The sequence below is a fragment of the Salmo salar genome, chromosome ssa17 (assembly GCF_905237065.1).
Source record: "Salmo salar chromosome ssa17, Ssal_v3.1, whole genome shotgun sequence".
In the NCBI taxonomy this organism is placed as follows: Eukaryota; Metazoa; Chordata; class Actinopteri; order Salmoniformes; family Salmonidae; genus Salmo; species Salmo salar.
The window spans coordinates 9330115-9345406 of NC_059458.1; the positions used below are offsets into that span (position 1 = coordinate 9330115).

The 15292-nt window shown below is 46.9% G+C and overlaps 1 protein-coding gene across 2 annotated transcripts in view; it reads left to right on the forward strand.

Moving 5' to 3' along the window:
* Positions 1-15292, forward strand: part of LOC106575102 (neuropilin-2) — a 65195-nt gene that overhangs the window by 15860 nt on the left and 34043 nt on the right. For both annotated transcript variants that reach the window (XM_014151295.2, XM_014151294.2), the window contains exons 3-7: positions 4714-4895; positions 10038-10268; positions 12070-12225; positions 12569-12738; positions 15014-15169. In XM_014151295.2, coding sequence (XP_014006770.1) covers positions 4714-4895; positions 10038-10268; positions 12070-12225; positions 12569-12738; positions 15014-15169 — 895 coding nt within the window. The remainder of the gene's footprint in view (positions 1-4713; positions 4896-10037; positions 10269-12069; positions 12226-12568; positions 12739-15013; positions 15170-15292) is intronic.

Sequence of the window (15292 nt, forward strand, 5' to 3'; positions counted from 1 at the left end):
CTCTCTCCCTCTCCCTCTCCCTCTCCCTCTCCCTCCCTCTCTCTCTCTCTCTCTCTCTCTCTCTCTCTCTCTCTCTCTCTCTCTCTCTCCCTCTCCCTCTCCCTCTCCCTCTCTCTCTCTCTCTCTCTCTCCCTCCCTCTCCCTCTCTCTCTCTCTCTCTCTCTCTCCCTCCCTCCCTCTCCCTCTCTCTCTCTCTCTCTCTCTCTCTCTCTCCCTCCCTCTCTCTCTCTCTCTCTCTCTCTCTCTCTCTCTCTCTCTCTCTCTCCTCTCTCCTCTCTCCTCTCTTCTCTCTTCTCTCTTCTCTCTCAATTCAATTCAATGGCTTCATTAGCATGGGAAACATATGTTAGCATTGCTAAAGCAAGTAAAGTAGATAATAAACAAAAGTGAAATAAACAATAAAAAGGAACAGTAAACATTACACTCACAGACGTTCAAAAAGAATAAACTCTCTCTCTCTGCCCTGGAAGTGTTTTATTATGTAACAGTATAGCTTCCGTCCCTCTCCTCACCCCTACCTGGGCTCGAACCAGAGACCCTCTGCACACGTAGACAACAGTCACCCTTGAAGCATCGTTACCCATCGCTCCACAAAAACTACTTCAAGGTCTCAGAGCGAGTGACATCTCCGTTTGAAACGCTATTAGCGCGCACCCCACTAACTAGCTAGCCATTTCACATCGGTTACACACAGTGGGATTAAACTAATTGACGTTTACGGCACACCTACACAGTACACACACCATAAAAGCTGACACACACTTTCGCAAAGATCAATTTTCCACCCAACCTTTTTTATTAGGTCATCTTTGTTGGGTTTGGGCCCCAGGGCCCTCATTGGCAACGGAAGGTGACGATTTAGTTGAGCCTGCAGGCATGTTCCTCCGTAGAATTGATCATTCAACTTTTCAAACGGCACCCCGTACTAATGTGCCCCAGGTCGCGTCCCAAATGGCACACTATTCCCTATTTCGTGCACTACTTTTGACCAGGTCCCATAAGGAATGGGGTGCCACTTGGGACGTACCCTTAGTTTCATCACAGGGGAACGTGCCATTGATGCGTAACAATAGAGAGGTTCAACGTGTGCGTGTGATATCATCCTCTGTGTCTGCTGTACCCCCCCGGGGGGAGATGGGAGCCGTTGGAATCAGATCAATGGCTGTTTTCCGCTTATAATGAGGAATTGATGGGCAATAGACGTGGAGACTGTGTGTATGTGTATATGGGGCAGGGGGGGGGGCAGATTAATGAGGCCACTGCTTCAGGTCTGATCTGCCCAGATTCACAAGTCATGGTCACTGAGTCATGGTCACATTACGGTCACGTGTACTTGACCACACTAATAGCCAACCAACCGATCACTCCAATTGACCATAGTCTTTATGCTTTCTCATGCTTAGAGAGAGAGAGAGGGAGAAAGACAGACAAAGAGAGGAGGGTAAAAAAACCTATTTTTTAATACCGATGTAAGAAGGTCATACAGGGCATCCCAGCAGTAGATACTCACACCAACCAGACTGGCGGGATCGATGGTGATGCCCCTTTAAAAAGCCTTGGGCTGTAGCCTATAGGCCTATATTGACTCTTTGTGGTTAGCTGTTAGCGGTTTAGCCCCAGTCTCTGCCCCAAATGGCACCCTATTCCCTAAATAGTGCACACCCTATGGGCCCTGGTCAAAATAAGTGCACTACATAACCAATAGGGTGCCTTTTGGGACGCACATCAGCTATCTGTAACTGTAAGCAACGGTTCAGAGATGGCTGCTCTGAGTGCTATTTCAGCTATTTGTTCTAAGGCCAGATTGAAGATGGCAGCCGCGGGAATCTGTTGGGATTTCTCTCCCAGCGTCTACTTAATATTTCAGAGGCACTTATGCCTTATTAGGCGTACATGAGGTGCATGAGGTGGTTCTATGCTAGGCAGACTAAAAAGTCTTCATTTTAGTGTCTGCGTCTGGGCCTCAGTCCTGTTGTTGACCATCAGCACCTGATATAGCTGTGGTTGTTGAGCACTTTAGATTAGGAGGAAATGGTGGTATCAAATATATATTGTCTGGAATGGAAGCAACACACGCACACATTTTTTTTGTATCCCCCTCAAAATAGCATTTTTTTTTTCAATAGAAACTGCACAGTTCAGTTGTGAGTGTAGATTCCACCTGCCATGCCACTATTTGAGGAACAGATATTTGCGTTTTTGTCAAGTGCAACACTCATCCCACAGAGGGGTGGAAGTGAACTAGGCTAGACTCTGGTTGTTGCTCTCAGTGGTGAGATTGACAGTCTGGGGCCAACGGTAAGGAGAAATGGTTTCACCCTCGTTATACCATGGTGTTTTCAGGGTGGTTGCTGTGTCTCCCTCTCCCAGACACACACATGCAAGCGCACACACAAAACACACACGCGCACAGGCAAGGACGCACACACGTGCACTCCCACTCCCAGACGAGGCTATCTGTCTGAGGGGCGGCCTTGGCCTGGCGCCTGTAGGGAATGCACTGAGGTGGAGAAAAGTCCCAGAAAAACAAGGAAGGTGTGAAAGGTAATTAGCAGGGCCAGTGGAGGGGAGGAGAGGAGGATGAGGGGAAAGGAGTAGAGGAGAGAAGGCATGTCTGGACTGGTGCCGAACAACAGCCCTGAAAGACTTCCTGAAGTTTCCACTGCCCACCCCTTGGGTTTCTTCTAGCCTCTATGGAGAGCTGGTGGAAACCATCATGGGTCCCAACAAGCAGGACTCCATAACCCAGAAAGACCCAGTCACATAGTGAGGGAAAAGGGGGAGAGGAAGGAGTCAGGAAATGCACTGTGAACTCTAATAGACAGAGTGGGATGAGGGTGTGTGTGTGTGTGTGAGACTGTTCTCCCGCTCGGCCAGCCTTCATGCATGTATTCATCAGGGCCTGGGGAGACGGAGAGCTCAGGTCAATAATCACATCTGAAAAACACTCAGTCATCGCTTCTAATCCACGACAGGCGAGAGAGCCCACTCCCAAATCAATTAAAACCTAATTAGGCTCTCACTTCCTTCTCAGGCCTTTTATCATTTACGTACACACTGTAGTGTGTGTGTGCGTGTGTGTATTTTACTTAAGCATGTGTCAGTTACAGCCCAAAAACACACATACTTTGTACACACACACACACACACACACTCATGGATTGCTAGCTTTCTGAACTTCACCAAGGGATCTCTGGAGTAAACCTATTTTAATAGCCACCGTGATGTAGCATTAGGTAGGAACGTGTGTGAATTTGATCAAGGCCCTCTCATTAGTGAAGTTTGATCCTGGGCCTGTGCAGGCTTTTGTTCCAGCCCAGCACAAACACACTTCGCTCGACTCATCAGCAAAATCATCAAGCCCTTGATGAGTTAAATCAGGAGTGTTAGTGCTGGGCTCGAACAAATATGTGCACACCCGATGAGGTTCCCAGCACCACCGTTGATGGACACTGATCTCTAGAGACTGTCAATCTAAACATTCCTGCTCCCAATGACTGTGTATGGGGCTGTATTATTTGTGTGTGTGTGTGCGCGTGTGTTTGTGTGCGCGTGTGTGTGTGTGTGTGTGGTGTGTGTGTGTGTGTGTGCGTGTGCGTGTGTGGCGTGTGTGTGTGCGTGTGCGTGTGCGTGTGTGTGCGTGTGCGTGTGTGTGCACACGTGGGTCCAACACAGAACAGTGATCCAGTGCTGTGCTGAAGGCTGCTGAAGGCCTTTCATTGTAGTTAGACGTGAGACTGTTTCAACAGCTCTTGTTTGACGGCTCCGTCACATATCCAAGAGAGGGAGAGTTGGGACGCTTATTCATTATCCGTCCCAGGAAATCCACTGTGGAAAAGCTGAAATGCACCACTTTCATCAATCTGCTTGCTCTGCCCTCATTTAGCCTCAAATTGAAGTGCTTTACCCTTTTCCTTACAGGACAACCATGGCTACAAGTTGATATAAACAGTTGCATTCATGACTTTATTCACTAATGCCAATAAAGATATAAGGTCTGCCAAGCAAAAACCTGATAAAAAAAATGCTGGAAATGAATATCCAACTAGTCAGTGACAACTGTTTGGAGGTTGTGACCGCAACTATGAGCTTATTACAAGTATTATAGACACTATGTCCTGGGATTTCTTATGATCTTCAATGTAGAAGAACACACACGCATGCCCGTCATGCAAGCACACACACTGTACTTTGACCCCTCTCCCAGCTCTCCCAAGTGTCAGCGACTCGTTTCTGTTGAGTTGGCTAATTTTGGAGAGGCAGGTGGGATTTGTCTGAGTCCAAGTTTCACCTCTCTCTGTCTCTGAAATGACAGTTAAGAATTTGGGTTAGTTCAGGGAGGTCAATAGGTCTTAGGTCAAAGGTCATATGGACTAGAGTTCAATCACATTGAGCCCCAAAGCTGTTTTTTCTCTATTCTTCTCTGTCCTTGGTTTTAAGCTTGAATCATCCATTCAACATCCTCCTGAAATCAATACATCCTTCTCAAAGCACCTCTTTTAACATATACATGATGAAATAAATCCATAGGTACGATGTCCATATTAGGACAGCCTTAGTTTGGATTAGACTAGAACAACTCTTCCTGAGACTGAGGCAACTCCTGCTGAGATTGAATCAATTCCCGCTGAGCCTGAGGCTGTCCTAATATGGACACCACACATAAAAGCATTTCAAGGATTTTTCATGAAATTCTCTGTGTCTCATTCTCAGGTATGACTTCATTGAGATCCGTGATGGGGGTTCGGACTCGGCTGAGCTGCTGGGTAAACACTGCAGTAACATCGCCCCTCCAGCCATCATCTCCTCTGGCACTGCCCTGCACATCAAGTTTGTCTCAGACTACGCCCACCAGGGGGCTGGCTTCTCGCTGCGCTACGAGATCTTCAGGACAGGTGAACCAATTCTCAAATGATGTCCGGCGCTTCGTTATTGAGGCGTTTTTATTGGTTGTTATTTAGGGGGGGTGGGGGGGTTCATGATCTTTAAGACAGGTGAGTGAGTTCTTTAATTCTGCCTGGTGAGCTCTTATTTGGGGTGTTTTGATTGGTTGTTGATCATTGGGGGGGGCGATGTTATTCGTTGCGTGATTGGGACGTTGATGTTTGACTGGTTACTGATAGGTTGGGATGGAGACATATCTTAAATGGATGCCAAGTTGTTACCTCTGAGCATTCGATTTATTCAATAAAAATGTGCATTCGGAAACCTGTGGACTGCTATTGGTCAACATTGCCCATGAGGTGCTAACATGCCTTTCATCAAACCATGTAAATGTGATCTAAATTCATCCTAATACATTTTGGGGTTGAAACCACAATGGCCAAACTCTCTCCAATGGCTCTGGGTGGCCATTCCCCTAACTAGCTAACTAGCCTTGTGGAACATGGATGGCTGACTGACTTCTTGCTATGGATGCCTTGGGCAGAAGGACCTATGATGACCTTCACCTTAAGGTGGGGGCGTCTACCTCACACATGCACACCTATACACACACTCACTCACCTCGCAACCTCACACTCACCCCGACACTCCCAGACCAATTCACTTCAAGAGAGGCAGGGAGGAAAATAAACACGGTTTAGCCTTTAGCTCTTTTCATCCTGTCTGAAAAGCATCTCAGGAAGGCCTCTTTTAACTGGCCTGGGATCTGCTTCATCTAGAGGGGGAGGAAGGGTGAGAGGGAGATGGTGAGGAGGAGGGGGCAGGATGGGGGAGAGTGATTGAGAGGGGCTACGGGCGGTGAGGAGACGATTATTGGGAGAGGGTAGGGTGAGGCTGAGTTGGGATTTGAGTTTAACGATGGTGCATAAGAGGAAGTGTACTTGACATACAGTACACTCACTGTACTGAGCTATACTGATACACTCTGTATTGAGCTGTGCGTTGCTTGTAAGATCCCATTGAGATTGATTTGTTTGGGTGGGATTCAGGTAGTAGTTTTGTCATTTCGCTCTGTTACCAAGACCACCAGCACAATGATATGACGATGTGATAGGGCTAATATTATACACACATACACACACTCTGTAACAGAATGGATGGGTATGCTGTTGCTGTGGTTTTAACAAGAGCCTACTATGCATTTGGGGTGCAAAAACAATGGTGTCCGTGTGTGGTATGTGTTCGTGGGTGGTTACAGTGTGCTTGGGCGTTATAGGATTTTGTTTGTCTTAAGTAGGCGTATAGATGTGCGTGCTCAGTGTGTGTGTGTTTCTGTGCGAGAGAGATCGACATGCAGAGCGTATGTTTTTGGAGTGCTCTGTTCTCTGCATCCTACACCCATCATGGTTGTTTGTTTTAACATGTCAGGCTCGGGGCAAATCGTTCCACAAAACCCAGTAGTTTTATGAGTTCTGGGAGAACATTAGAGTCTGCCTGCCACCCCAGTGAGAGAGCTGTTGTTTATTTACATTGATATTTGTGCATAAGGGACGTGTGTTCTAGTCTTATTTGTGTGCACGTGCAGTGTGTGTGTTTATACATCCGTATGAGTTTTGAAGGAGTGCGTCACTAGTGGAGATATGATCTTAGGTCAATACACAGCTTGGAGGTGTGTCTGTCCGGCTGGCGGTTGTCCTCAGCCAGAGGCTGACCCTTCAGTCCTACTTTTTGCCGCTGATCGGGGTCGTGTTCATTAGGGCACACAATGGAAAACGTTTCAAAAACAGTTTGCAACTGAAACTAAAATCAGTGTTTCTTATTGGGCAAGTCCAGGTAATAGTCCCTCCCTGTTTCAGTCTGTTTCCTTCCATTTGGTGCCAAATGAACACGACCCTGCAGTATATCTCTTTTCCTAGACTGCCATCAGCACCAAAGGTTAATGATGAGGAGCCTGTTGTAGCTTCACTCAGAGAATACACTGTTAAGTTAGCAGAGTGTGTGTGCAGACATGCATATGTGTTCGTGTATACTGTACCCCCCCTTCCTATGTTCAGTGCCAATAATGGATACAGGGATAATAAACAGCAATAAGATATTGGACTTCTCACCCTTAACTGTATTCCCTCATCCCTTTTCCCCTGAGCCCCCATCCCATCCCCCTGGGGGAGCGTGTGCCCCAAAACAACAACCCTTCAACCCCACCCCACCCCCACACCCGCACCCTAACCCCACAGTAGTGGAAGTACACCCACTGCCCTCCCTCCCCCATTATTGTTGTGCCCTACTTTTCTCACGCACACTGGTGTATTAACCCCTCATACCAAACCAGCCCCCCACTCCGCCCCCTGTCATGTGACTGTTACTCTGACGCTGTTACCACGGCTACGGCGGGAAGACTTCCCGCCAAGCGACCTCCACCAGCCTCTTGCGCTAGCGCAGCCAATCGTGATTGATCTTTCTGTGGTTCCCCTTGGGGTCATGGTTGACTCTGTCCCCCCCCTAACTCAGTCTGTAGGGTCACCTTTGGAATCCAGACACACAAACACACACCCCTCAAGTGTATTTCCGTGAAACCCTTGGGTTGACTCTAGCAAGAGTAGGCTGCGAGGCAGAGAGAGAGAAAGATAGAGTGAGAGAAAGAGAGAGTGGGAGAGTGAGAGAAAGATAGTGTTAGAGGTTGAGATGTGCAACAGACGTGCACAAACGTGGAGGTGAACTCTCACAGCATGAGGTGCATGAGGAGAGGGAGAGGAAGACGAAGACAGGGGGAGAGGGCAGAGGGAGAATGAACAGACTACGCATTCCTCCTAGGGATGGGGGGGAGGAAGGAATGGAGCGTGGGAGGGAGGGGGGATTCCCTGACAACATGTGCAGAGACTACTCCGTCAGCCACTCGAGCGGAAAGCGCCCGACGCGTTTCTACCCAGCAACTCACCCACTCACCCCTCCACTCCTCCGTCTCTCCCCCCTCCTCAACCCCCTGCCGGCAGGCAGCTCTTGCCAAATGGCTGCTCGTGGTGAAATGTGCAAGCCAGGCGAGTGGCTGCTGTATCAGATGTTTTGTGTGTGTGTGTGTGTGTGTGTGTGTGTGTGAGGGGAAGAGGGGCTTGTTTTTGGAATGTTCATATAGTTGAACTAATAAGGACTAACAAAAGGGAGAGTACTCATGCATACACACCATCTCTCTCACACACGAAACGGGTGGTAACACACACTGGGCGAATGTAGACATGCAATGGTGTGATTGAAGCCCTCTTTCACACGGGCGCGCACACACTTTCATTGATAAACACATACCCTGTCTATCATATACCACAAGACCTGTTCAGAACATAGTATGTGTTTTCATTCAATCACACACACACTGGCACACTTTCACAGTGTCACGCATGTTCTTCTACACACACACACACACACACACACACACACACACACACACACACACACACACACACACACACACACACACACACACACACACACACATTCCCTATTCAGTGAGGGCCAGTCAATGAGCAGTAGTAGACCTTGCCGGAGTAGTGCTTTGGCAGGCTTTCTCCTCGACTTGTGTGTGTGTGTGTGTGTGTGTGTGTGTGTGTGTGTGTGTTTCCTCTCGCCCTGCGGTGAAAGGCAGCAGTCCCCATCTCCACGAGGTCTATAACAGTGTGGTCGGCATAGTGACTGGCGAAGGCAGGCATCACACTGGCCTTGTCTCTACTCGTTAAACGAGAGGGTCTGACTGACCAATGGAGTCACAGGAGACACAAACACGCGCGCACACACACACACATACATGCACGGATGGACAACACACATGCGCAAGCAAACACGTACGCACGCACTCACACAAAGGCCTTTGGAGACACGTAGAGAGAACATTCAAACACTGCCCCGTGGTGACGGCTGTGGTTGTTGTGAATTAGGGGCAGACCACATGTGGTTGAAGTACGGTCGTACTAGGTCATATCAGATCGAGGGGGAGGGCTTTGCTTTAGGAGTCACCAAGATGGGTATAGTCCTTGTCTGTTTGCTGTTGTTTATCTAGTCTTCCATTCCCTCTTTCCCCTTTATTCCCATTGTATTCCTTTCCAGGCCTCTTCCTCTTTGCTGCTCTTTCTGTATGCCATGCCTCTCAAGAATATATACAGTACACTTCAATGACCTGTCCCTGCGATCCCATTGCTGTTGGTTAGAGCTTGTCGATGTGTGTGACCCATCAATGTTTTAAATAACAAGAGAGCTAGAGGATGGAGAAGAAAAGAGAGAGAGGAACAGAGTGAGAGTGTGAGAGGTGGGAACACAGAGAGTTTGGGGATTGTAAGGTGCAAGTATATATGATCAGTGCTTTGAATAAATGAGAGCGAGAGAGAGAGAGAGAGAGAGAGAGAGAGAGAGAGAATGTGCGTGGCCATAAACACTCAGTAACTCAGGGGGAAGTTTATATGGGAGGCACATCTGTCGAGAGCTCAAGGTGAGCCAGCCCAGGGCGCATAAATCTGCATAGCTAATGAGCTGCCGACACGCCGGGCCGCTTAGCGAGTTTACTCCCGTTTGATTTGGCATGTGTTTTTCTTTTTTTGAAGCAAGGGAGTGAATGCAGAGCTTACTGGGTTGTGGGGGCAAATATGAGGTTTATGGTGAGGCGTGTGTGTCAAAGGTCAAATGGGGGTGCTTATATTTGTCCTGTTTCGCTGCATGTACAAGTGGGTAACCTGTACGTGTGTGAGGTGTGAAATGGAAATGTGTTTTTTTTTGCATATCCCAACTCCCCCTGAGACACCCTCGGCGAGTGGGGTGACGGCCAGGGATCAGCCATTATTGACTGCGACCCTGGACCAATCAGGCTTAAGTGCCTTGCTCAAGGGCAGATCGGCAGATTTTTCACCTTGTCGGCTCGGGGATTTGAACTAGCGACCTTCAGGTTGCAGGCCCAGTGGTCTAACCGCTAGGGTACCTGCCGCCCTGTCTGAGAGCGCGTGCATGCGTGTGTGTAAGTGAACGTGTGTCACCCAGTGAACTGCAACTGGACTCTATTATTGCTGTCTTGCAGTGACAAATGTCTTTTCTTCAATAAAATTCCCTACTAGTAAAAAAAAAGATTGCTTTTCTGTGATAAATTGCTCATGTCTGTGTCCTGTGTGTGTTCTCCTCAGGATCGGAATTCTGTTTCCGGAATTTCACCAGTCCTTACGGAGTGATCGAGTCCCCTGGCTTCCCTGACAAGTACCCCCACAACCTGGAATGTTCTTACATCATCATAACTCCGCCCCACATGGACGTGACCCTGACCTTCTTGACCTTTGACCTGGAGAATGATCCCCTGCTGTCAGGAGAGGGAGACTGCAAGTACGACTGGCTGGACGTGTGGGACGGGCTGCCCCAGGGTGAGTGCTTACCGGACACATACACATATGCATGTGTACACATACACTTTCATACACACACATACACACTGGATGAGGCACATGCATGTATTTGAACACACACGCACACACATCGTCTACAATACCTCAATGGCGCTTTTCCTGCAGCCTTTGTCTCAATAACAATCCAGGAAGTAGCCCCTTCCTGCATTAGCCATTCTACACCTCCCAGGACTAGGCCTTTCCCATGGCTTGTTTCCCATTCATCCCCTTCATCAGGCCTACTTCCCCCTTGTTTCAATCTGCCCTTGTCACACAGCACTTCCTTCCTGTTTGGGAATAGGGAGTATGGTGAAGTTGCCCCTAGATGCTGTTCTTGGGTCAGTTTAGCATTTTTCTCACAAATGGTTAAGGTTAGGATTGGGGGAGGGGAAGCTCATCCTAGATCTGTACCTAGGGGAAACGTCACACTGAAGCGAGAGTGAGAGTGCATGTATGAGGGGTATCGGTTGCCGTGGCGGTGAGGCGCCTGTGGGCGGAGTTACATAATGCACCATAGCTACATGCTAGTGGTATCAGGAGAGATGAGGAAAGGAAGGGAAGGGGAACACACTAGCGGGAGAAAGCTCTGGAGAGCGGGATCAAAGCACTTCGTATCTACCGCTGGGGCTGGGAGCAAGATGATGATAGATTAGTAGAGAGGAGAATTTTGACTCTCACAAATATTTGAAATCTGAAATGGCGGCCCCAATACAACAGCTTTAATACCTCCTCACTTAGGGCCAAACTACTCCCATTTTCAATATGGTTAAAATGCTTAGGTCAATCACACAAGCTTAATAGAAATTAGTTATGGGAGCGGTGTACTTTTGTATTACACGACCCATGTGGGAATAACATTACATTTACAGACTAAAACTTTAGACTAAAACTAAAGTATTGGGCATCAGTTCCATTTCAACTCAAAGAAGAGAGGCAAGATTCATTGAAATACATTGAAATTCCAATTCATTTTTTTTTTTAAACGAGGGATTTTTCATTACTTGAATTAAGAATTTCAATTAACTTCTTTGATTGACTGAATTGACATGGAATTGAGCCCAACCCCATCAAGCACATTAGTCGGAACACTGAAGAGTCTTTAGATCTGAAGGAAAGGAATGGAAAGCTGATTTGAGGAATCTTCAGGAACATTGTGTGTGTGTCTGTAATCCTGGCAGGGTGGGTGGGATTGGGTGGGATTGAGAAGATTGGGTGACAGCAGTGTATAATCTAAAGTCTGCCCCACAGTGGGTCTTAATCCCAGCCTAAACCACACGAGATGGAGAGACTCACGCTGAGACACAGACCTTCAGCTTTTTCATTAGATGCTTACTCCGGTTTAAGCCTATGTCTGGACTAAAAAGCACTTTCAATGGAGATGCTCACATTCCAGAAAATACACTGATGCTAATAAAACATGTTAAAATCCTGAAATAAATATATAAAAAATAGGAAACGCATCCGAGTTTTCTTTTTGCAGGTGTGTAGGAATAATTTTATATCGAATAAACGTGCAAGTTTTTATTTTATTTTGTGAAATAAATATATTACAAGGTCTACAAGTATTTTCTTCGACAAGGTAAAAATCTGTTGTTCTGCCCCTGAACAAGGCAGTTAACCCTCTGTTCCCCGGTAGGCCGTCATTGTAAATAAGAATTTGTTCTTAACTGACTTGCCTAGTTAAATAAAGGTTAAACAAAAATCTGTTTATATCGAACACTGAAAACATACTGTATATGTTGAATGAAGATCCTTCCTAACTATTTGTGTGTGTTTCCAGTGGGCCCTCTGATTGGTCGTTACTGTGGTACTAAGATTCCTCCTGAGATCAAGTCGTCGTCTGGTCTGCTGTCTCTGTCCTTCCACACGGACATGGCTGTGGCCAAAGACGGCTTCTCTGCTCGCTACAACATGACACACAAAGAAGTCAGCGATAGTGAGTAGCCCACCTCTCTCTATGTCTGTCCGTCTGTCTTTCGTTTTCTCGTTCTCCTGTTCTCGCATTCCATATCCCTTTCTTTTTCTCTCTTTCCTTCCATCTCTCGCTCCCTCTACTGTTCTATATGTGTCCTAATTGCCCTCATAGTCACTTTCTATCTCTACTTCTCTTGGCCTCCCTTTCACTCCCTCTTCTCTCTCTTTCTTTCCCTCTGGTCTCTCTCCGCCTCTAACTCTGGTCCCCCTCTTTCCTCCAAACTCTCTCTCTCCTAACCACACCCTCCCTCACCTGGCCTTTTTCTCTCTCTTCCTCTCTACCCCCCCCCTCCCCCTCCCCACAGCATTCCACTGCAGTACAGCGTTTGGTCTGGAGTCAGGGAAGATTTCGGATGACCAGATCTCAGCCTCGTCCTCCTTCTACGACGGCCGCTGGTCCCCTCGCCAGGCCAGGCTCAACAACATCGACAACGCCTGGACACCCAGTGAGGACAGCACCAAGGAGTACATCCAGGTCAGACAGTCAAAAAGAGACACAGCGAGAGAGACCCACACACACACACACAAAACACCTTCCCCCACCACACACACAAAACACCCTCCCCCACCACACACACAAAACACCCTCCCCCACCACACACACAAAACACCCTCCCCCACCACACACAAAAACAATCAAACACTGTTTTGACAATATGCAGTGTGCGGAGCGGATGAAGGATGCTATCTGTCACTTGATAGATGAGTTTGCTACTCAGGAATGCGCTGTTAGCAGTGGAATAGTGTGCCATTGATTTTTACCTCCTCTCCCTTATCTCGCTCTCCCTCCCCAACAGCAGCCCCATAGGGCCTGGCAGCACTCCCCCCTGTCTATTTGACAGATGGACATACAGTGGCAAGAATAAGTATGTGAACCCTTTGGAATTACCTGGATTTCTGCATACATTTGTCATAAAATTTGATCTGATCTTCATCTTCGTCACAACAATAGACGAACACAGTGTGCTTAAACTAATAACACAGAAATTATTGTTTTTTTCTTGTCTATATTGAATACATCATTTAAACATTCACAGTGTAGGTTGGAAAAAGTATGTGAACCCCTAGGCTAATGACTTCTCCAAAAGCTAATTGGAGTTAGGAGTCAGCTAACCTGGAGTCCAATCAATGAGACAAGATTGGAGATGTTGATTTGAGCTGCCCTGCCCTATAAAAAAACACTCACAAAATGTGAGTTTGCTGTTCACAAGAAGCATTGCCTGATGTGAACCATGCCTCGAACAAAAGAGATCTCAGAAGACCTAAGATTAAGAATTGTTGCCTTGCATAAAGCTGGAAAGGGTTACAAAAGTATCTCTAAAAGCCTTGATGTTCATCAGTCCACAGTAAGACAAATTGTCTATACATGGAGAAAGTTCAGCACTGTTGCTATTCTCCCTAGGAGTGGCCGTCCTGCATAGATGACTGCAGCACAGAATGCTCTATGAGGTTAAGAAGAATCCTAGAGTCTCAGCTAAAGACTTACAGAAATCTCTGGAACATGCTAACATCTCTGTTGATGAGTCTACAATATGTAAAACACTAAACAAGAACGGTGTTCACGGGAGGATACCACGGAAGAAGCCACTGCTGTCCAAAAAAAACATTCTGAAGTTCGCAAAAGAGCACCTGGATGTTCCACGGCGCTTCTGGCAAAATATTCTGTGGACAGATGAAACTAAAGTTGAGATGTTTGGAAGGAACACACAACACACACCAACATCAAAACCTCATCCCAACTGTATAGTATAGTGGAGGGAGCATCATGGTTTGGGGCTGCTTTGCTGCCTCAGGGACTGGACAGCTTGCTATCATCGACGGAAAAATAAATTCCCAAGTTTATCAAGACATTTTGCAGGAGAATGTAAGGCTATCTGTCTGCCAATTGAAGCTCAAGAGAAGTTGGGTGATGCAACAGGACCACGACCCAAAGGACAGAATTAAATCATCAACAGAATGGCTTGAACAGAAGAAAATACGCCTTCTGGAGTGGCCCAGTCAGAGTCCTGACCTCAAACCCATTTGCGATGCTGTGGCATGACCTCAAGAGAGCAGTTCACACCAGACATCCCAAGAATATTACTCAACTGAAACAGTTTTATAAAGATGAATGGTCCAAAATTCCTCCTGACCGTTGTGCAGGTCTGATCCGCAACTACAGAAAACGTTTGGTTGAGTTTATTGCTGCCAAATAAGGGTCAACCAGTTATTAAATGCAAGGGTTCACATACTTTTCCCACTCTGCACTGTGAATGTTTACACGGTGTGTTAAATCAAGACATGAAAACGTATAATTGTTTGCGTGTTATTAGTTTAAGCAGACTGTGTTTGTCTATTGTTCCGACCTAGATGAAGATCAGATCAAATTTGATGACCAATTTATGAAGAAATCCAGGTAATTCCAAATGGTTCACATACTTTTTCTTCCCACTGTAGCTCTTAACCTGACAGTGACGTCTAGAAGTATCTGTGTGGGTATATGACTCAAAGGAGTGCAGGATCTTCATCGTTACTTCATATCTCTGTTGTACCAATAAACTTACCTACTTGGTATCTCGTTCTCTCTCTGTGCCTGGAAAAACAAAGGAAGGTAGAATAGAGCAGAATAGAATTGAAATCAAATAAATTGTCCTTTTTTTTGGTAATAAATGTAAATGTATCTTCTGCTTCTTCTGAAATGGATCTCATTATCATTCCCCCTCTCTTCCCCCTTCCACCTCTCTCTCTCCCTCTCTCTCTCTCTCTCCCAGGTGGACCTCCACTTCCTCAAGGTGCTGACAGGCATCGCCACCCAGGGAGCGGTCTCCAAGGAGACCCAGAAGTCCTACTATGTGACCACCTTCAAGTTGGAGGTCAGCACCAATGGAGAGGACTGGATGACTTACCGCTACGGCAAGAATCACAAGGTAATCTAAAACCCCAATGTAGCACCTGGAACCTGAAAGCTAGAACCCAAACGTGGAACCCAGTTCTCAAAGTCTCAGTTGGTTGTATATCAGTTCTTTCAACTGCAGAACTGGTTGAAACAA